Source organism: Sorex fumeus, unplaced genomic scaffold (genome assembly GCF_029834395.1).
Source record: "Sorex fumeus unplaced genomic scaffold, SorFum_2.1 ptg000015l, whole genome shotgun sequence".
In the NCBI taxonomy this organism is placed as follows: domain Eukaryota; kingdom Metazoa; phylum Chordata; class Mammalia; order Eulipotyphla; family Soricidae; genus Sorex; species Sorex fumeus.
Window position 1 is genome coordinate 11,848,524 of NW_026606072.1, and position 24,010 is coordinate 11,872,533.

Sequence of the window (24,010 nt, forward strand, 5' to 3'; positions counted from 1 at the left end):
GATCTTCTAAGAGAAATTCTGCATGAGATCAACATATGATACCAATAGGAAATAAAGCACTTTTGTTTTGCCCTGAGGCCTCAAAGATTTGAATTTTGAAAAGAGATGGGGTAGGAGGGAATTTACTCTCTCTGGAAGACTGTTTCCAAGGAAATATTGGTTTTGTCTGACTCAGATTTGTAACAAAATAAAAACCACTGGCTCTTGCCATCTACAGATAATGGAACTTTAAGCTCTATAATCACATAAGTTAATTCTTTATCATAAGTATGTAGTGCTTAAAGTATAAGGACTATAGAGTCTGGCAAATTCCCTGTGTTGTACCCAATATGCCAAATACCAGTAACAATGATGGGTCTCATTTTCCTAAAGAGCCTTGAATATAATCTCAGGGCTACGATGAAGGAGACGTTACTGGGGCCTGCTCGAGGCAATCGACGATTAACAGGATGATTTGTGATAGTCCTTAATAATTTTCTTTCTCTAGAGAACTCTAATAGACTACCTGTGCAGGTGGAAGAGAGAGAGAGAGAGAGAGAGAGAGAGAGAGAGAGAGAGAGAATTGTCTCTCTTTGTTCTAATTAAATCTATATAGAGACTATGAGAATCAAACAGAACCAAAAACACTAACTTTCTTTGCGTACTTAGGAAAAGGATATTGAAATTAAATTAGTTATGTATATATACCTACCTTATATTTCTTATGGGTATGTTTCTGAAAATCCATTTTATACCCTGAAGTATCATGGACTATAATTTACGGGGACTCTATGAAATTCACAGCATTACAGAATGGGAAGACTTAGCAGAGAATTCATTAGACGTCTCTTTAAAATTGATGCTGAGAAAGTTAGGTACTGGTTTCTCCACTATGTCTTCATATGCCAAGCAATGTATGAACAAGTGTGGAGACGAACTCACCAGTCCTCTGTTCCAGCTGCCTGTGCATGCATTCTAATGCCAGAGTCAGTTCTTTCTAGTCTATGTCCCTATCATGATCTCGTCTCCTCTATTAGCTTCTTTTAGGTCCAAAATTTTGCCTTCCAAACAAAAACTTTTTCTTCATCACTACTAAGTGCCCCATATTGAGTCTAATTCACTGGTTCTAGTGCACTTTATACTCTTTAAAATTATGACTGTTTGATAATTTTTAAACTTGATTTCTAACAATTTCCCTCCTCATCCCTTTAGTTCTGTTCTATTCACTGTATCTTAACACTACATCTTAAGGTAAAAGCATTGCTTTTATTCATTATTTATTTTCAATTTATTATTTTATTTTATTATTATTTTATTTATTCATTTATTTTTTATTCATTTAATGTTTTCAATGCGCTATAGATATCCCCTTCCCCAGCTCAGTATGTCAATATCAGCATTTCGAATAACCTGATTTCATTCTGTTTTGAAATTAAATACCACGTGATATCTATAATGTAGATGTAATATCTGAAAAAGTGCTGGTAAAGCCAGGGAGATGGCTCAAAGAGCTGGAACATATGGTTTCATTTCTTAGCACTGCCAAATATGGTTCCAAAACAAAAATAAAAGGTGCCCGTGATGAATTACTCAGGAAAATACAACAACCCTTCTCCATTTAACTCCATAACTGTCTTTGTTAGTTGAAAAAACAATCTGCATGATTTTAAACATAGAGGCAAGGTGGGATGGGGGAATGGAGGGTGGGAGGGATACTGGGATCCGTGGTGGTGGAAAATGGGCACTGGTATAGGGATGGGTATTTGATCATTGTGTAATTGAAATCCAAGCACAAAAATTTACAACTGTACCTCATGGTCTACAACTGTACCTCATGGTGTTTCAACTAATAAAATTTTTTTAAAAAATCGCAATTAATATGCTAAGTACATTTCAAATGGTTTTAAAAATATAATGTCAAATTGCTCATAAAATGATTAGACCAAAGTAGTCCAATTCAAAATTTGACTATAACAAAACTAATTTAAAAATAAAACACTAAACATGAGCCAAATGACAATTCTTTCAAAAAAGACAAAACTTTAGAATTTCCACATAGTACTTCTATGGTGACAGTGATCAAGAATCATGTAGGATGTATTCAATTACCCCTCTCAAGTCCAAGTGCAATTAATTTCAATGATTCACCTACTCTTTATAAGTTCTTGTTTCAGGATCTTCTGTCATGACATCGTGCAGACCCTCCACCGAGATGTTTATAATCCCACAGAATTTATCTTGGATAACACTGGAATGAAAGAGCAAAAAAACATTAAACTGGGACTCTTGGCAGATATTTCTCATGGCCCCTCACTCCCCGCCACACACACACACACACACACACACACACACACTCACTCACACAATCAATTATCCTCTTGAACATGAAGAAAAATTTTAGTTTTGAAATACAAAAAAAACTTTCATATTTTGTTAAAGCAGGATTGTATGTTGCATATAACAATATGCTTCACGAGATTGCTAGTATGTTTAAGTATCAGAAGAACAGACCAAATAGAAAAGAGATACTTTAATCTTCTCTACCTTAATAGTTCTGTGTGTAAATTTCATATCTCAAAAAATAGACAAAAGTACTGGGAGATTAAAAAAAATCAATCTTCTTCTAAAAACATTGTAAAGAAAATGAAAAAAACATTCATTGGGAGAAAATATATATAAAACATATCTGAAAAGGACATGGACACTGAATATATAACAAAATCTGAGGGCTGGAGAGACAGTACAGTGTGAGGGCTCTTGCCTTGCACACAGATAACTTGCATCTGAAGGGGACGGAGGGAAGCATATGCGTATCTAAAAAGATGTCTAAAATCATTAGAAAAATTAAAACCACAGTAGGATTTCTTTTTGTGGGCCTCACCTGGTGATGCTTGGGGCTTTCTCTTATCCCTGTGCTCAGGGATCACTCCTGTTTGAACACAGGGGACCACACAGGGTGCTGGGGATCAAACCCAGGTTTCCAGATCGTACAAGGCAAGCATCCTATCTGCTGTACTTTCTCTGCCCCACACCTTCCCCCCCCTTTCTTTTTCATGTATGTGTCTACATTCAAGGATCACTGTAGGCAGGGCTTGGGGGACCATATGACGTACTGGGGATTGAACCTGCGTCAGCAGCATGTAAAGCAAGTACCTGCTGTACTACCTCTACAAACAACACAGTAGGATTTTAATAAAATATAAAATTACTGGGGCTGGAGCAATAGCACAGTGAGTAGGGTGTTTGCCTTGCACGCGGCTGACCCAGGTTCGATTCCCAGCATCCCATATGGTCCCCTGAGTACTACCAGAAGGAATTCCTGAGTGCATGAACCAGGAGCAACTCCTGAGGAGTTGACCCAAAAAAGGGTGTGACCCAAAAAAGAAAAAATAAAATAAAATAACTAGGGTGAACAATGTCAAGTACTGGCAAAAATGAAAAATTAATGAACCTCTCCTAGCAAGGATTAAAAAAAAAATTTAAAAAATGGCACTTTATTTTTGAGAACACATGGCAATTTCTTAGCCTAAAAAACTCTATAATGAAACAATTCCAATTGTTTATTTAACCAAATAATTGTTTATTTAATTAAATAAATTGCTTATTTAACCAAAATTAAAACATGTATTTAAGTCTATATGTGAGCATTTATGGCTTTATCCATAATAATAGAAAATTACAAATGACCCATATGTACACCAGTAAATGAATGGATTAAAAGAAGTAGGACACAAGTTACTGGAATGGAGGCCAGCAATAAATTCCAACAAAGTACAGACATACATGTAAAAATCTGGATAAATGTTTAAAAAAAAAGAAAGCAATTATGCTAAGAGAAATGAGATTCAAAGGCTACCAAATAGCATTATTTTCTGAAGAAGAAAAATACTTGGTGGTTGCCAGGCAAAGGAAACTTTGAGGCACTAAGAATGTTTTATACTTTGAGCTAGGCCATAGTTATATACTGTCAAAACTACAGGCTTAAAAGAGTTTTGCTAAGTTTTGCTATGTTATCAAATATAAACCTGATACCAAAAACAGACATACAGCACACCACTGGTGCACTAAACTATCCTATTAAATCTGAAACTAACAAATAAATCTTAACTCTTGCTGTAGAGAACTTAAAAGGGGATATACTGTGTTTCCCATACTGCACTGATACAATGTTCAACAAGTGTTCCCAAGGTTCACCCCCCACCCCATCATTCATAAAGTTAAAATCTTCTGTCAGTACGTTCTAATGCAATCCTCTTTTGGAGAACTGTGTCACCATATAGGAAAAATAATAACAAGGAGATGTCACTGTCTATAATATTCTATTGCAGGGTATAGATGGATAGATGCTTTCTTTACATAAAAACTTAAAAATTTCTAAGGGAAGAACCACAATCTGTCTTATTTAACTCACTGAGAAATATCCTAAGAAAAAATAACTAGAAGAACAATAAATAACTGAATAAATATTTATTTTCTCCCTGCTACTATTGCGAGGGGCTGGAGCGATAGCACAGCGGGTAGGGCGTTCGCCTTACAAGCGGCCAACATGGCCGACCCGAGTTCGATTCCTCCGCCCCTCTCGGAGAGCCCGGCAAGCTACCGAGAGTATTGGATATGCCAGACACAGTAACAACAAAGTCTCCAGTGGAGACGTTACTGGGCCCGCTCGAGCAAATCGACGATCAACGGGAGGGCCTTTACCTTTACCTTTACTATTGCGAGGGTGACTATATACTCTCCCCAAAGACCAGGGGGTAGGAGACAGTTGGTTCTGGGGATCAAACCCAGAGTTGCACATGTGCTTGCCCTGAAAGCTAAGACACTGCACTAAGTTTACCCACTAACTGTGATCCGACTGAAGCTAGCTCATTTCTCCTTGTATATAAAACACAGGCTGAACTGGTGGGCTGGTATCTGGTAACAGTCATTTTCCCTTCCCACTGCAGAGCAAGAAATGCAACCCAAATTAATCATAGCATGCTAAGGCAGCAGGCTTGTAATTCTTTTTTTAAAACAGCAGCCACTGATTGCCAATAGTGTAAGAAAAAAGCTCTGTGAACTAGTGCTCTGTCCTGGGTCTCTGGGTCAGTATTCTCTAGGGATAAAATGCACACCCAGCTGCTCTCTCTACTTGAGGCATCAACCCCACACATTCTAGGAAAAACAGAAACATCATGAGAAATCAACGGAACTTCTAATTTGTGTGTATTCTCAAAAAGCTGATCATGGATTTTCCTAACACATATCTGGCAACCTGACTATGACTATGTTCTGACTATGTGGGCGAATGTTTAATTACAAGGAAGTGAAGAAGGCATGCATTTAATTCTAGGTTTCCTTTCAAATTATCATATAGATTTGTCAGTGCTGTGATGCGAAGTTCATCTCTGCAATATTCAAAAAAAATGAATTAGAAATATGCGGAATGACTAAATGATAAAGATATTTGAGCACTGGGTCCCAACACAGACATGCATGTTCATGAGCTAGACTTTCGAAGCTGAGAAGAGATTTTTGATAACCAAGCTATAGAACAGATAGCATAAAAAACTCCCACCAAAAGGACCATTTTTTTTTTTTTGCTTTTTGGGTCACACCCGGCAATGCTTAGGGGTTACTCCTGCCTCTGCACTCAGGGATTACTCCTGGTGGTGCTCGGTGGGACCATATGGGATGCTGGGAATCGAACCCGGGTCGACCGCGTGTAAGGCAAACGCCCTATACGCTGTGCTATCACCCCAGCCCAAAAGGACCACTTTTGCATAAAGAATAAGACTGTTTCAATGATCTTGCTGGAATCAAAATAAAGTTTGACAGATTTATGAGAGAAATCGGATGAGATCAGGAGCCTGACTGTGATTTAAAGGAAGTTCACAGACAGAATCACTAAACTGACCAAACTAAGTCAAGAAAATTAAGAGCAGGTTTTCCCCCTCTGGAGAAGCCCATGTTCTCTTTCTGTCCCCTCACGTTTCTCTAAATTTCTTTCAGTAAAAACTATTCTGCAAAGAAAGAAAGGAAGAGTAAAGAACAGCTAATGATATTCAGAAAAGCAAAGGAAGAAAAAAAAACAGGGGATGTAGGTCTGACCTCTACTCAGTCTGTGCCATGCTATTCAGGAAGAAACACTATTGTTCTGGCCCAAGCTTACTCAGCTTATAAATCAGTCAGGTGACCAGCACAGGAAAATGCTGCCATGTGATCAGGAGGCTCACTGCTCCCCTCCATACCCTCCCCTACCTTCAGCTTTATTTCTGCTCCATCCGGGAAGTGAGTCAACCTCAGTCAGTATTTTTTTTTCTTTAATGGAATGTTGGAATATGGCACTGGACGCACAAATGCAAGTGGCAGAGATCAAGTTGGGGGTCTGATGGCTAATTCATAGCCTGGGAAAAGTCTGCTCACCTATTCAGTGCTCCAGAACGTAAGGAACAGACTTCAAGAACACAGAGGCGGAAACTGACTATGGCCCAAACCGAAAAGGAGGAGAGCAATTTAGAACAAAAGAGTGGAAAGGGAGAAGTGAAGAGAAAGAGCAGGATGGGAGGGATCAATAAAAGTCCCAGGAATTATCTTTTTTTTTCTTCCTGCTACATCCAGCAGAGCTCAGGGCTTACTCATGACTCTGTGCTAAGGGCTCACATTCCTGGTGGCTCCAGGGAACACTACAAGGTGTCCTGAAATTGAACTCAGGTTGGCTGCATGCAAGGCAAACACTCTGCTGCACAATTATTCCAGCCCCCCAATACCTAATATTATCTTAAGAGCACTGAACTTCAAACCCCTTAAATGATGCACCTCAACTACTTCTCATTAAGTCTTCAGTTTAGGGAAAGTACACTCCCATAGGAATGACAATATAACACGGATACTGATCATTAAAAGGATCCGTTTTCATGGAAAACTGACACAGTATTAAGAAGTCACTGTTTTTCTCCTTTTGTATTTGTAAAAGGTCCCTTCAAAACAGATTCTCTGAAGGCGGTGAGTGGGGCTGGGAACAGGGGCGGGGACGTTGGGCTCACAGCTCAGGGTCTACTCTTGGCTCAGTGCCCGGCAGGACCATGCAGTAACAGGGATCAGACCGAGGGCTGCTGCATGCAGAGTATGCATTCCAGGTGCACTTGAGCCATCTCCCTTTAATTAATTAATGATAATTAAAAAATATTATCATTGGGGCTGGAGCGACAGCACAGCGGGTAGGGCGTTTGCCTTGCACGCGGCCAACCCGGGTTCGATTCCCAGCATCCCATATGGCCCCCGAGCACCGCCAGGAGTAATTCCTGAGTGCATAAGCCAGGAGTAACCCCTGAGAATCACCGTGTGTGACCCAAAAAGAAAAAAAAATTATCATTAACACGACAGAAAAGCTCTTTTCTCTCGTCTTTTCCTCATCCCTGCCCCTCCCCCTTCCTGTCAAGCTGGAGAAGGGTGTGCACAGAGGTGGTGGGGGACTAGGTGGTGCCTGGGTGGGCATACATGGGCATGCACTCAGGCGCTATCTCCCTGCCCCACCTTTTTTTCTTTTTTTTTAATTTCACTTTCTGACTCTGATGTGCTTATTACGCCTTCAACCCTTTCACAATGATTTTTCTGGTCCTCAATAAGCAACCTGAACACCTGAGGCACTGCTGGCATGTTTTCTCATTGTAGACAGCCTCCTAAGAACCTTAGATCTCATGGCATTAACTCCTCAGAGCTGGCCTGGGCACACACAACACTTACAATGGTGAGCACATATTCCCAATGCCTGAGTTATCAAGTCTCTTAAAAAAAAGAATCCCTAACAGGCATTGTTTATTTCTTCAGCCAAATGTCTTTTCCAAACAGTCTGTGTCACCCATTAATCATCTCCTTTTTAATGTAGTATTGCCTATAGTACAAGCTTTTGCTTGAAAACCACATAAAGAAAACGTTTCTTCTTATTCCATTCTAAATGTCATCATTGTTAAGGAGTTAATATGTTTGCCTTGCATGCTGCCCTAGTTTTAATCCCTGGCACCACACAAGGTCCACAAGTACTACCAGGGGTCACTCCGAAGGAGCCAGGAATGGCCCCTGAGAACCAGAAGGTGTGGCCTCAAAGCCACGCCCACTCCCCACCCCCATGAAGAAAGGTGCCCATGCCATAACCTAACATCTGTGAATTCTCCCTCACCCGCTCCCCTTCTGCTGAGCACCAGGGTCGTCCCCCTTACTTCTAAAGTAACTCATTTGGAAAGTAACTTACTTTCTTACAAAATAACTTACTTCCAAAGTATAACTGTTCACTTACCTTCTCTGCTACTACCCAGGATACTCAGACCTCTCCCCTGAATTAAGGATTCAGAAACACACCCAACTAATCCTGTCTCCAGACTTACTGCTCCTTCCGAAAAAGAGTGTAGTTTGTAAAGGACAAATGTAATATCAAAAAAGCCCTTAATATCCTTCACTGACTCCCTGATGCCCTTGGGAAATACATAAAATATGAATACCTTGGATCATCTGGTATTTCCTTTTATCTGCAAATATCACTCACCATCCAAACTTCAGTTATACTGAACTTCAGTTTTCTGAAACTCAATTTTCTTTCTTTCTTCAATCTTCTCATATTTTATTTCTAACCTACTTCTTTGCTCTCTGGGCTGCGCTAGTTTCTGTTTTTCCCTCTATGATTCAGTCTCTCCCGCTTCCACACATTCTACCTGACAGCACCTCCAAGTATGGTCCTTATCATACTCTACAATAACCACATATCTCCCTCTAGATTTCAAATTTTGCTGAGATGAAGAGCCATGTCTATATGCCCACAATTACAATCCTAAGCAACAGGACAGCAAGAAATTCGACGCAGGCACTCTGAAATAAGGCTGACTTAAAAAGCGTCACACGTTGTGAAAATATTGAACAGTTACTTAAACTATTCTGTCTAGGTTCTGTTGCCTATAAAGCATAGCTAGTATTACCCTACTAAGCGTTTTAAAGTATTAAATGTGATAAGTGAAGTATTTAGTAGAGTACTTCAGACACAGAAAGTTCAGCTTTTATTATTACCTAATACAATACTTATCAAAGAAAGTATTTTCTGAATGAATACACTATTCACAAATTATCTTTAAACATTTTATTAGTACTAAGCTCATACCATTCATCGTATTTTCAAATAAATTTTCTAGTTCTCTAAGGAGATTTTAATTTTGTTATGTCCATGTTATTGAAGTTTTCTTATAGCCAAAATTTAGTTGAATTATAAAGAAGAATGTTCAAAGAGTATGACCTGTGCCTCACGTTCAGGAACAATTTGTTTATGAAGCCGAATCTGTTCCAAAGCAGGGCTTTCTAGAGAACTTGGGCAAGTGTTACAAACTGAGGCCATCACATTATACCTTGCTGACTGATAAAAGCTGTAGTATTCAAGCCTATTTTCCCCTGAGTTTTCTGGAGCCTTTAGCTTTTGTTTAAATTGAACAACTTTGTAGATCAAAAAAATAATTAAAACACAAGCTAAGATGAAAAAAGCCAACAAAATGTCAAAAGCCTCATTCAACTTTTCAACTTCTTGCGTACAAACAGTTTTCCCTGACACTGGCGCCGCATCGATCGGTAAAGCACTGTTTTTTTCCAAGTTCCAGTTAACAGAAGTAAGCTGTATTTGCACAGGTAATACTGCTGTAGTTTCTAATGGCTTAGCAATGGTATTCTCTTGAGAAAACGTACTGGCAGGTGAAGTGCGAACTCCTTCCCAGAAAGTGACACTCTCAATGTTTTCCACATGTTTCCCACTTGTGGTTACTTTATGCCAGGCCATCATAAACGCAGTGGTCTTTGTGAAGAATGTGAAGAGATTTTACAGCCCAAGCTCTGGGTACATTTGTTGAAGATGTATCACAATTTGTAAACTCAGTCCACTTAATAAAATGCAATGCTCAGCCGCTCATTGAATGGGGTGGGGTTCTGACAACAGAAGTTTAATGTAATGGCTGAAGATGTTAGCAAGTCGAGAAGGCCCAATACTTTGCAGTTACATTTCCAAGAATTAGAATTTGCCTGAAGATGAGTCAATGAAGACAATGGCTTAAGGACCCTTGGATGTAAGTCTGTAAGATTATTAAATGACAGATTAAGGATCTTCAAAGATTTTCCCATGTTTTCAAAGGTATTATTATCAATGCTGAGTATTTTTCTATCCATGTAAAGGCAAATTAAATTCTTTAACAACTATGTTACTGCACTTAAATTTTTTAAAGCACTGTGACTTAAGACCAGATGTTTAACACTGGTAACTCTACAAGACCTCTTCCAACTTATGTTTTTAACTCTTGAATTTTTCAGGAGGAGATAACTCCAAGCTGACAAATCTTTTAAATGATTTTCAGACAGTCCTTTAAGATTATTATATATTTCAAAAGCATTTGATAGTAAGTTACTAGCTTCTAGATAACAAACAATCCAGATTTCCAAGCTGCTGAAAGCCTGAGTCTGATATCCTTCAACATTTTAGTGTTTGATAAATCAAGTATCTGAAAAGCAATCATATCAACAAAGCAATATCATTCCCCAAGACAGTGAAATGATTCCTTTGTACGTTAAAGCATAGACTAAAACTAAATTATTAAATGCTTCTCTTGCAAGAAAACTAGATTAGATTATAAATATAAATTTAACATTAGAAAGTTCCTCATAGATTCCAGAATGTAAGTTGTATAAAACTATTATTTAGATATAGAAAATATAGGCGCCTCTACTAACAGAGGCTTTTGGATATACACAGACAACGAAGCCCTCATAATTCACTTTAATTTATGAAATATATTATTCTACTCTAATTCAGAAAAAGTATACTTTAAAAAGCAAAATTCTTAGATATACCTGAAAGGCCTAAATTAGGACAATAATTTGTCTCCCAGTTCAAAGCTGGTGAATGGACTGACATACAAATATCTCTTTATGATATAATAGCACCAGACACAGACAACATACAGAAACAGTTGTAGGCAGGGCAGAGAAAAATGTAATCCATGCATAACCCTGTCTTTGTTTTTTTGTTGTTCGTAGCAGAACTGGTTACAAAAGAGAAGGTGTAACTTTAAACCAACAAGTTATTAAAATTTAAGTTTTAGTATACGAGATTTCTATATTCTATTTTCATTAGGAGCAGCAAACTATGCTCCCATGATCACATAAAATAAGAGTTTGGGCCATGTTCTACAATTATTAACACCTCCAGGCCATTAACCCACTGTTTAACAAAAAGATAACTCAAATTTAATGATACGCAAAATAAAATGTTTGCTAAGTTAATTAAAAAATAAAGCAGACCACAGCAGTAAAGACAACAGATGAGGCTCTACGGATGGCAGCTTTTGGATAGATGTCCCTTTATTAACCTAAATCCCTATTTTAATTAAATAACATTTATAATTATTGAAAACACAAACTCATAACAGATAAAACTCTCTAAAGTTTTTCATAAAACCAACTTATTTTTTGTTTTAGCTGAAAGTTCATATTGAAATTATCTTACCAAGAACAGGAAATTCAAATTATTAACACTCGGCTGATTCAAGTAAAGGTTTTCTTTCTAAATCTGCAGAGCGACATTTCTAAACTCCATCTCTTTCTGTGGCACTGTTGACCTCCACCCATCCACCTTTTTTTTTAAAGTCACAGTTTGCTCAGGAAACACCGCTCTTCACATTGGTTCCTCCACAGTCAGTGTGTAAAACAGAGGTTGCCATGGATACAGGAAACTGAGAGACAGGAAGCAATTTTATCTGTGTTTCAAAAGTATTGTTGTAAGGAAATCTCAGGAACCTATTTTCGCAAAATGCAGTTAATTTGAGTTTTCCTAATACACACACAAAATTATCATTAATTAAAAAAATAAGTGTATCTTTTAAAACAAAATCTGAAATTTTGAAATATTAAGAATAAACAAATACTATAAGCCCCAGCAACAGATAACTACTAAGTAGGAAAAGCAAGTTGAAATAGATATTGTTGAGTAATAGAATAATAATACACAAAAAACATAGTTTTGAATATACATTAGGGACTTCAACCTTATTCCTTACTAAAAATTAGCAATAGAGTGAGCAATTTCAAATTGTAAACACAATGTTGTTATTGTCCCCTGTGGTACTCTTTTTAATTAAAAAATCTGGACCTAAAAAATATAGATCTGGGCTTAGAGGCCAGCCGGGCATTCTGGGGGAAAGGGCGGCTGAGATAGAGAAGGGAGCACCAAATAAAGGGTGTTTGGAGGATCCTCCCAGGAGGGGAGATGCATGTTGAAAGTAGACTATGGACTGAACATGTTTGCCACTCAATGCCTCTTTTGCAGACCACAACACCCAAAAGGAGAGAGAGAACACAGGGGATTGCCCTGCCACAGAGGCAGGGGGGGATGGGGGGATGGGGGTGGGGGTGGGGGATATTATCCATGGTGGTGGAAAATGGGCACTGGTGGAGGGATGGGTGTTTGATCATTGTATAATCGAAACCCAAGCACAAAAATTTGTAAATCTACAACTGTACCTCATGGTGTTTCACTAATAAAAATTTTAAAAAAATATATAGATCTTTACCAATATATTACTTCAATATACTGCATTGAAGTGGGTGATAAAATGACATAAACTTGTTTACGAATTATTGACATTGGTATTTAGCAAGAAAAGTCGGGAAAAGCAAAAGAGGCACTGAAATTAGTCTGAATCATCAAGAAATGAATTTTTCCTGTGTATAAAATTTTAAGAATAGGATTACATTACATACTGCTTAGGCAGTATGTAATTCTAACTGCTTAAATTTTCTAATCTTAATTAATATTACTAATACATTAGCAATATTGCTAACACATTAGCAATAAACTTAAAATGTAAGTAATAAAATATAATGCATCATATATTATCTTGATAATGGGGCAACTTTATTTCACCTCAAAATAACTATTTCAGAAATTAATGTAAACATTTTCCATATAAAATGTCTTTACAAATACAGCACTTCCTAGGACAATAACAAATCATAAATGAAGGGTTTTGAACTGCTAAACCCCCCATCTGAATCTGAGTGGCAGGGTATAAAAGAATTTTAGGCAAAAGCTAAGCAATTATATAGAAGAGAATAGTTCACTGTTTAGAGTGAACAGTGGAAGCCTCCCCCAAAAAAGATTTTCATCTAGCAATCCTAGGGGAAGCTGGTATAGTTCTGGGCTGCTTGAGGCGGAAGCTTCTGCTTTCAGAGATTAGTTAGTCCTGGGAGGGGTGCAAGCAGGAGGCGTGTTGGCCTATTCTGGGGAGGAAGTACATTATATATAAAATGTTTGGAGCCAATCCCATGAAAAAGATAATATATAAACTAATTTGGATAACATAAAATGTTCTGAGTCTTTCAGGTAAAGAAAATAAATTATATTAAAACAATTTAAGCTTATCCTGGGAAGGGAATAGTGGGGTTAATTCTAGAAACCTGGGTGGCAGATGCATAGGCTAGATATTGCTGGGCTAAATTTGAGAGCCAGGATTCCTTGGTCAGTTCTAGGAACCGAGAGGCAGGATGGAGCGCTGGCGAGACCTCTCGTCTCCTGGGCACAACTGACTGAATAGCAAGAATCCTCTCAGCCTGTCAGGCCTCTGAACTGGGAACTTAAACAAGACATCTATTTAGGGGAGTTCTGCGAAACCTTTTCAATAAATGCTCATTGGGTAGCATCTTGATCACATGTAAATTGTAAATCATATGATTTACAATTCTCACAACTACCCTTTTGACTAGCTATTATTAAACTGACAATTTTATCACTAAAGATACTGGAAAACGACCCCTATTGGGGGGGAAAATGATATAAATTGGAGGTAAAGATGAAATGGAAGAAAAATTTCTTAAGTCCATTAGGTCAGTACTTCATGAACATAGAACATGGAATGAAGCATGTCTCGGAGCTTTCTCATTACATCACACAACTTAAGGAATTGCATGGAGTTCAGGACACACTACCCAAACTACAATGGCTTCATGCATTAAATGTTTTGAGCTGAAGGAATCTGAGAAAGCAGCAGGAGGAAGGGCACTCAAAGATGAGCTTCTCTTTGATGACCTCAAAGGGAATCAGGTCATAAACCCATCATGGGACAGGTGCCTGCCCTATGACAAGAGAAAAGAAACACCCTTTTCTCCAAAGACAAAAGTCATGCTAAAAAGAATTTAAACTTGTAAAGGCAAAATTATCAAAAGGAAGCTTAATTTTCATCTAAGCCAAGGACTCAAGAAAATATAGGAAAATCTTTTCCTTCTTTACAGCTTGGAAAAATACACAGAAAAGATTCCATAAAATCAGAATAAAATTATGTGTAAATAAAAAATTACAAAATCGTTGAAACATTAATTTTGCCCTCTGTTCCAATCTCCAAAGCAGAAAAACTTTTTATTAGATCTTACAAATAAAAAATTTCAAAAAACTACACCACGGGAAAATGATACAACAGAATGAATCTCCTATTTTTTCATAAAATAAAACTGAGGACTAATGTGATGACAACAACCAGACTAATGATTACAATTACCAGAGGCTGAGAGTGAATACATGCCATACACCTGACCTGGTCAATCTACACAATGTTCCTCGAGCATCATGGGGTGCAGCCCAAACCCCCACATACCCTCCCTCCCATAGGTTGCCCAGGTACACCCAGCACTGAAGAACGAAGAAGCCAATGAACCGCCAGCCTCTTTGGCCAGCAATGACAGTGGGGATCAGGCTTCCTAAGCACTTGGGAGCACACAACCCCCACCAGATATAAAATATATACCGACTTTATAGGTTGATATCCAATAAAACTTTGATATCCAGAAATTCTTAATTCAGTTTTCTATTCATCTAGGAGTTGCTGCTCTTTAGAGTCAACCAATCACTGCCAAACCACAGTAACCGACACTTTAACAATAATCTTGTCTTAAAATAATCTAATACTTTAGGTATCAACACATTCTGGGACTCGAACTCCGGTCGACCATGTGCAAGGCAAATGCCCTACCTGCTGTGCTATCGCTCCAGCCCCCAAACATTTTTTCTTGATCTACAACAGATCTGGAAGATAAGGAACTTATCACAGATGAATGCTAACAAGAGTAGCAAAGTGCAGGTCTCTGAATGTACATTTAACAATAATATTAAATAACACATTTGGCAAACTCAAGAGAAGTCAATAAAAGCCGTTTCATGAGATAAAATTACCTGCCAATTTCTTAACGAGGAGGTGGAAGGAACTACATTAAAATTTAAATTCATTAAACTACATTAAAACTAAATTCATCAAGAAAAATGAACACCAAGTCAGTGTATCTGTATGAAAAAAGTATTGGTAGATAGCATCTGCCTTCAAAGTTGGCACTGGTTACATCTGGAGGGACTGAATGGAGGATGGTCTTACAGCAAAGGAGGGAAAGCTCAGGAAAGTCTAAGTGGGAACCTTTACACAGTCAGTCAAAATGTTTGCTACAAAGCAATAGGAATAACTGTCAGAAGCTAGAATTAATGACTGAAAGTAACACATATTATTTATTAAGTGATCATATGAATTCACCATTTCAACAGATATCACATATATATTTATTCTCTAAATTATCCTCAAAATAACCCACAGGTGCCTTTTTGGATCAATGCCCCACTTTTGAAACATGAAAAAACTGAGGTGCTAAAATTTTAAAGCAATCTTATTCGATGATAGTTCTTTGTTAGTGATTTTTTTTTTTTTGGCATGGGGTAGGTTATGTGTGGGAGGACTGGGATGACAACTGCTGATACTCAGGGGTTCCTCCTGGCTCTGCATTCAGGAATTACTCCTGGTGGCGCTCAGGAAACCATACTGAATGCCAGGGACTGAACCCAGGTCAGCTGAACCCAGGTCAGCCATATGCACGGCAAGTGCCTTACCTGCTGTACTCTCACTTGGCCCCTATCAGAGTCGTCCCCCCTCCTGCCTTTTTGGGGTCACACCTGGCGATGCCCAGGGGTTATTCCTGGCTCTGCACTCAGGAATCACTCCTGGAGGTGTTCAGGATACCATATGGGATGCTGGGAATTGAATCCAGGTCAGCCGCATGCAAGGCAAACGCCTTACCCGCTGACAAATCCCTCCAGCCCCGAAAGTATTTTTAAAATAAGCTTAAAGTCATGTATTAGCTAGATCAGTGATAGGGCACAAAACCATATCTGTGAGGAAAGCACTGCATGAAGTCCCAAATTCACAAGCATTCAGGAAGTTCTTAGGGGATCAGGTAAAAAATAAACAACTGCTGCAAGATAACCACAATACAATGAACAATAATTTGCCTCAAAGGTGAAGTGGAATGTATTCTCAACACACAAAGTGCGTCCTACCACATACCAGGGACAAAAAACCTGCAGAACGTTTATTTATAGGGCTGACATCAGGAAGAGAGAGAGCATTTAAATTCTACGGCATGTTCTAAGGGTAAAGGAATTTGTATATGGAAGGGAAAACCAAAACTTTTTCCATAAGTTCTAAAACCGCAGCACTCTGCACAAGTGAGACTGGGGAAGGGAGTGTGTCTGGCTCTTCAAAAAAATTGCCAGAAGTTCAAATATGCATAAAAATGGGGGATGAGAGAGACAATGCATATATGGTGCCTTCACCCTGCACTCTCTAGGGGCTAATGCACCGAATATGGTTCCCTAGCACTGCTAGCTAGATGACTCACACATCCCCTCCAAAACATTTTATAAATTATACAACCGTAAAAGAAATCACCAAGGAAGCGTTCAGCATAAGAGAAGGAACACATGGAGGGTGCGGGATCCCAGAGGAAAAAAAAAAAAGAAAAAACAGGTTCCAAAAAGAGCCGAGATCACCGGCAAGTTCCAGATGGAGTAGGCGCCGCATCCCGCCTCCCCCACATGGAACCCCGGTGACCAGAAGCCTCTACAAACACAGCTCGAGTATGCGGGAACGAGGACTTTTTCTCAAAACCTCTCTATATACAAAGTGATCAATGAGAAGTAAACCACCCAATCTTTCTCCCTGAAAATCAGAGTTAAGTTTGGAGCACAGCCACAGCCCCAGAAACACAAGGACTTAATGCAGAACCCAGCAGCTTAGAGCAGAAAAGTGAACGGAGGATGAGTTAACCCAGGCCATCATCTCTGCCCAGAGGCGAAAGGGTGTTGCCCCATTCGCCCTCTCTTCTCTGGAAAGAAGGATGGCGGCCGCATGGGAGCCTTGTGGACAGCAGGTATGAGCCGGGGGTGTGGGGGGCGACTAAAACCTCACGAGAAGGGGGGGCGTTCCGGTCCGTCCTTCACGCCCTACTGAGGTCAACAGTTGCCCCCCTCGAGCGGCTCCCCAGTACGGCCACAGTCCCAGAAGCACAAGGACTTAATGCAGAACCCAGCAGCTTGGAGCAGAAAAGTGAAAGGACTATGCGTTAATCCAGGCAATCATTTCTGCTCAGAGGGGAAAGGGTGTTGCTCCCTTCCGCCCTCCTCCCTCCGGAAAGAAAGATGGCGGCCACATGGGAGCCTTGTGGACAGCAGGTATGAGCCGGGGGTGTGGGGGCGACTAAAACCTCATGGGAAGAGGGGCGTTCCGGTCCGTCCTTCACGCCCTACCGAGGTCACCAGTCGCCCCCCACGAGCGGCTCTCCAGCACAGCCACGGCCCCAGAAGCACAAGGACTTAATGCAGAACCCAGCAGCTTGGAGCAGAAAAGTGAACGGACTATGCATTGATCCAGGCCATCAAGTCTGCCGGAGGGGAAAGGGTGTTGTCCCATTCGCCCTCTCTTCTCTGGAAAGAAGGATGGCGGCCACATGGGAGCCTTGTGGACAGCAGGTATGAGCCGGGGGTGTGGGGGCGACTAAAACCTCATGGGAAGGGGGGCGTTCTGGTCCGTCCTTCACGCCCTACCGAGGTCACCAGTTGCCCCCCACGAGCGGCTCTCCAGCACGGCCACAGCCCCAGAAGCACAAGGGCTTAATGCAGAACCCAGCAGCTTGGAGCAGAAAAGTGAAAGGACTATGCGTTAATCCAGGCAATCATTTCTGCCCAGAGGGGAAAGGGTGTTGCTCCCTTCCGCCCTCCTCCCTCTGGAAAGAAAGATGGCGGCCGCATGGGAGCCTTGTGGACAGCAGGTATGAGCCGGGGGTGTGGGGGCGACTAAAACCTCATGGGAAGGGGGCGTTCCGGTCCGTCCTTCACGCCCTACCGAGGTCACCAGTTGCCCCCCACGAGCGGCTCTCCAGCACAGCCACGGCCCCAGAAGCACAAGGACTTAATGCAGAACCCAGCAGCTTGGAGCAGAAAAGTGAACGGACTATGCATTGATCCAGGCCATCAAGTCTGCCGGAGGGGAAAGGGTGTTGTCCCATTCGCCCTCTCCTCTCTGGAAAGAAAGATGGCGGCCACATGGGAGCCTTGTGGACAGCAGGTATGAGCCGGGAGTGTGGGGGCGACTAAAACCTCATGGGAAGGGGGGCGTTTCGCTCCGCCCTTCACGCCCTACCGAGGCCACCAGTTGCCCCCACGAGCAGCTCTCCAGCACGGCCACAGCCCCAGAAGCACAATGACCTAATGCAGAACCCAGCAGCTTGGAGCAGAAAAGTGAAAGGACTATGCGTTAATCCAGGCAATCATTTCTGCCCAGAGGGGAAAGGGTGTTGCTCCCTTCCGCCCTCCTCCCTCTGGAAAGAAAGATGGCAGCCACATGGGAGCCTTGTGGACAGCAGGTATGAGCTGGGGGAGTGGGGGCGACTAAAACCTCATGGGTCGGGGGGCGTTCCAGTCCGTCCTTCACGCCCTACCAAGGTCACCAGTCACCCCCCGCGAGCGGCTCTCCAGCACGGCCATGGCCCCAGAAGCACAAGGACTTAATGCAGAACCCAGCAGCTTGGAGCAGAAAAGTGAACGGACTATGCGTTGATCCAGCCCATCAAGTCTGCCGGAGGGGAAAGGGTGTTGCCCCATTCGCCCTCTCCTCTCTGGAAAGAAAGATGGCGGCCACATGGGAGCCTTGTGGACAGCAGGTATGAGCCGGGAGTGTGGGGGTGACTAAAACCTCATGGGAAGGGGGGCGTTTCGCTCCGCCCTTCACGCCCTACCGAGGCCACCAGTTGCCCCCTGCGAGCGGCTGTCCAGCACGGCCACGACTCCAGAACACAGAAACCAATTTCTTAACTATCTGACTTTCAGTAGAAATACTTCCAGGGTCAATAGGTAAAATAGCAGAAATCCAAAACCAACATTTAATTCTTGAACCCAGCTGTAGAAAGCAAATTACTTCACAATGCTTTTTCAGCATGTCTGATGGGGGGGGGGGGGGGAGGTAAACTCTAAATAATAGTGGTGAATCTTTTATTGAAACAATGAATCTAATCAAAGCAGATAGAGTGTTAACTAGAATTCATCTGCCTCACAGGGACGGGGAGGGGTGGGGGGTGGAGTTTTATTGGGGTTCTTCAGGGTAAAAAATAAGTATTGGTAAAGGGAAATGTGTTTGATATTTGCATGACTGAGACATAAACCTGAAAGCTTTGTAACCTTTCCCACAGTGATTCAATAAATAAATTAAAAAAAATCATGAAAATAAAATAAAAACAATTAAAAAAAAAAAAAGAAATCACCAAGCCTAAGAACTAATCACCTCTTATCCAAACTGCTTTATGGAAAAAGCAGTGAACAAGCAATCTGGCATCAACTGTCCATTCTCTTAAACCGGACCTATTTGTACCCTATTATTAAGTTTAAACAAAATTCAATTTAGAAACATCCACCAGTTCGAATTAGGCACCTGTGTATGGGAATAAAATCAGCTTACAATCCATAATATGAAACAAAAAATACACGTACACAGCCTAGGCCCCAAATAAGGTACTACAGGATTTTTTTTTCACCCAGTTAAATTGAAGTGATCAAAACCCGAAATTACTACAAACTGCATCACACTATACGCAAAAGAAAACATTCCCAACTAAATATAAAGAAAGCGGGGGTGGCCTTTGGGAGCCGCGTCCAGCAATACTTAGGGCTTACTTCTGGCTCTGGACTCAGGTTTCGCTAGGGATGATACTGGGGTCAACCACATGCAAGGCAAGACATACTGTCACTCTGGCCCTCTAACAATTCTTCTGCATCATTTAAGGGCATTATCTCATTCTTAGGCACAGAAAGTAATTTGGTTAGTGATTACTCAGTGAACAGTAGCTAAAGGATTTGAAGGTGAAGCTGGGACATAATTCGGGCTGAGAAGGGAGTTCAGAGGGCTAGAGGGCAGGCCTGCATGCGGAGGGGGCCACAAATTCCATCCCTGGCACCACATGGCCTCCCCAGTCCCTCCAGATGTGGCCCTGGTGGTTCCCACTTGACCCAAGGAGCATCTTAACAGACTCAAGCACCGAACCATCCCACACACAGTAAGGAGTGATCCCTGATCTTAGGACATGGATTGGGAGTCCCCGCATCGTGAAATAAAGTGTACGATCTGTCAAGTTTCTGGAACCAGAAGTCGTGGGTTAGACAGAACAGTGTTTAATGGTTTCCCCTAATGGTGAGTCTTCAGGCCCGGCAGTTCGGAAGAGGAGCGAGGAGGTTCTACTGCCACCTAGTGGTAGAAGCCAGGGATGTCGCCTCACAGCCTCGAACGCCCAGGGCAGTTCTCATGACAAATAATCATCTGGAGCAAAAGTTCCCAGTTCTATGTTTGAGAAAAGATACTTTCGGAGAGTATACTTTCGCATTTGAAAAACAAAGACACAAACAAGCAAAAAAAAACCCCACTAAAATAAGCGAAAAATCAATTCTTTTCCAAATTAGCTGAATTTAAAAAAACTATCACCATGATTTTCTAGATCTACTATTTCAGTCAAGTGGAAAAGTTACACTGCAAAACATAAAAAGAAACAGAAGCAAGATATTATCATTACAAGGAAAATTAGTCAGGAAATATCACTATGGAGGTGTGGGGGGGAGTTTCTCCCTACTCTAACAAGTACATAGTTGTAAAAAGAAGAAAGGCGTAAAAGGAAGGTGATCAAACACCTGACTGGCCAACCTCCACTCACTAGGGCAGCATTCCCCAACCTTTTTATCCCTTTAAACAGCACCTGTCCTGCACATCAGTCACATCCAAGGCTGCAGGTCAGTGGCTTTCATCTTTTCTGAGGTGTGGCACGGTAAGGGGAAAGATGGTTGGAGGGGCTGCACTAGAACACCTGAAAAGAACATCCTGAAGTCACGAGCCCCTGACTACGTGGCACGCTTGTGGGGCAATTCACTTTTTGGATTACTTTTCCAAGCATTCCATTGTCCATATGTAAATCTATGCTTCTTTAATCGCTAATCCATTAGAGACATTATAAAATTCAGTCAGGCCAGTGAACCAGACCAAAGACTTCTGCATAAACTGTAGGGCTTGCTCTGCATACGGAAGGCCTTGGTCCATCCCCACCACCACATGGTGTCCACAACACAAGCACTGTCAGGTGTGACCCAAAGAAACAAAACCTAAACCATAAATCAGATTCTTCACATTTTGATTACCGCCTTCTTGATAACTTAAAAATGACACGAATTCACTACTATCCAAAAAATTTTTACAAAAATTCACGACATAATAAAATTAAACTCTTATTCCCATAGCAAACTTCTCTCTTCCTAACATTTAAATCTGAATTTTTAATGTTTAAGAGAATTTCCAGTCTAAATAACATTATGCCTTCAGTTTATGTATAAGTTTATATACGTATTCATTTTCCTTATGGACGATAAATACTCACAGCTTTTATATATAAAGCCCTAATACAGTATTATCATTATTCCAACAGTATCAAGTCTGAAGGTTGGTTTTATGCCTTTAATATTAAAATACCCCCCAATATATAAAAACAAAGAAAATAAACATTCCTTTAAAAAGTTCAAATCAGGGGGCTGGAGCAATAGCATAGCAGGTAGGGTGTTTGCCTTGCACGTGTCTGACCCAGGTTCGATTCCCAGCATCCCATATGGTCCCCCAAGCACCGCTAGGAGTACTTCCTGAGTGCAGAGCCAGGAGTAACCCCTGAGCATTGCTGGGTGTGACCAGCAATAAAAAAAAGCAAAGAAAAAAAAGAAAAAGTTCAAATGAAAGTATTTTCTGGGCTAGAGCGATAGCACAGTGGGTAGGGTGTTTGCCTTTCATGCAGGTGACCCGGGTTCGATTCCCAGCATCCCATATGGTCCCCTGAACAACGCCAGGCGTTATTCCTGAGTAACTTCTGTAGGATGTTTGCCTTGCACGCAGCCAGCCCGGCTGAGCCGGGTTCGATTCCTCCTCCCCTCTTGGAGAGCCCGGCAAGCTACCGATAGTATCTCGCCCGCACGGCAGAGCCTGGCAAGCTACGCGTGATGTATTCGATATGCCAAACACAGTAACAACAAGTCTCACAATGGCGACGTTACTGGGCCCGCTCGAGCAAATCGATGAACAACGGGAGGACAGTGCTACAGTGCTACAACTTCTGTGCATTGTCAAGTATGACTCAGAAAGCAAAAAAAAAAAAAAAAAGGTATTTTTTTGCTTTGTAGAAATGATAGTTCTGGATTAGATAGTATGGGGGTTAAACTGCTTGCCTTTCAAATGACCAGCCCTGATTCAATACCCAGTACTATTTATGGTTGCCCCAACACTTCTAGGTGTGATTCCTGAGCAGAGGCAGGAGTAAGCCATGAACACAGCTGGGGAAAACCAAAAATAAAAAAAAACAATAAATAATAAAATAAAGTAGAAATTAAATGAACAAAATTTACAAAGTGTAGGACTTCCATCTATAAAGAAAAAACACTTTTTTAGTCATTAATCTGAAATAAATAATAAAACTAGGCAGCACAGGGGCCAGAGCAACAGTCTGGTGGGAAAGACACTTGCCTTGCACATGGCTGGCCTGCATGCAGTCCACAATCCCACATATGGTCCCCAAGTTCTGCCAGAAATGATCCCTGAGCACGGGCCAGGAGAAAGCCCTGCGCACAGCTGGGTGTGGTCCCAAAACTAAGCACCACAACAAAACAAAACCCCCACAAAAAAACAAAAAAACCTCAGCATGTATGTAGCATATGTTTTGGTTACCAGGAGGATAGTTCATGAAATGATATTTCCATTAAATGTCATATATTTAGTGTGTCTATAAGTAATAAAATCTGGTTCTTATAAAAAGTGAAAATTCAGACCAAAAAAAATAATGAGGTGAATACAATGACACAAATTGCAATGTTGCCACTCTCAGTCACATCTTTCTGTATGTAGACTTGCCACATCATCATCTACTAACAAAATCAGAATGCATGTACAAGCAAACAGTACTGTCCAGAGCATAGGGGAATTTCAATGGCAAAAAAACAGTACTAATTTTTTTTGGATGCTTTAAAAAATGCAATTTTAAAAAAACCACTGGCTTACCTATTATCTGATGGCAGAAGAGAAAGTAGAGCCAATGCTGAAAGTTTTCTTCTTTCGGGCTGGGTAATATTGTCCATACGATCAACCCACATTTCAATCATATTTCCTAAAAGTTGGTCCATCTGAAAAATAGAAAAAGGGGAGGGCTCTTAAAATATTTTCAATGTTATTTATTTTTTAAACAAATATTGTTAAAGGCTAAAGCCATGTAAGGTCTGACTGAAGTTCAATTCCAGGGTTGGAAAGGTAGAGCAGGTTCAAGGTGCTTGTCCTGCATGAGAACAACCCCAATTCAACCCCCATCCCTTCAAGCACAGTCAGGAATTACCCTTGAACAAAGGACTGCCAGGTATGTTTCCCTCTGAAACCAAAAAGTTCTATCCTATCAAACAAAGACCTGATTACCTGAATTTGGGGCAAACTCTGGTAGCAGGAATAACTGAGAAAAGTCAGAAAATGACTCCAACTAATCTGGAGAGCCAGCTAACTTGATTTCATGAGATTCCCTTATTTTTCCTGAAACTGTTGAAAAAGTTCTCTAAAACTTAGTCAAAAAAAGCTAATAGAATGCATTTGATTTTGATAAACTATATTTAGAA

General features: G+C 40.8%; 2 protein-coding genes across 2 annotated transcripts in view; both read right to left on the bottom strand.

Annotated features, from left to right (window-relative positions):
• The window catches only part of IPO11 (importin 11), a 185,194-nt gene that overhangs the window by 37,762 nt on the left and 123,422 nt on the right, over window positions 1–24,010 (bottom strand). Inside the window, exons 27-28 of the mRNA XM_056112106.1 lie at window positions 23,412–23,533; window positions 2,132–2,227 (exon numbers count right to left, since the gene is read on the bottom strand). Coding sequence (XP_055968081.1) covers window positions 2,132–2,227; window positions 23,412–23,533 — 218 coding nt within the window. The remainder of the gene's footprint in view (window positions 1–2,131; window positions 2,228–23,411; window positions 23,534–24,010) is intronic.
• On the bottom strand, window positions 9,106–10,985 carry LRRC70 (leucine rich repeat containing 70). The gene is given in 10 exon segments (XM_056112105.1): window positions 9,106–9,787; window positions 9,789–9,902; window positions 9,904–10,401; window positions 10,403–10,450; window positions 10,452–10,508; window positions 10,511–10,554; window positions 10,557–10,660; window positions 10,662–10,854; window positions 10,857–10,928; window positions 10,931–10,985. Coding segments are annotated over 10 exon segments (1,764 nt in total). The 3' UTR covers window positions 9,106–9,208.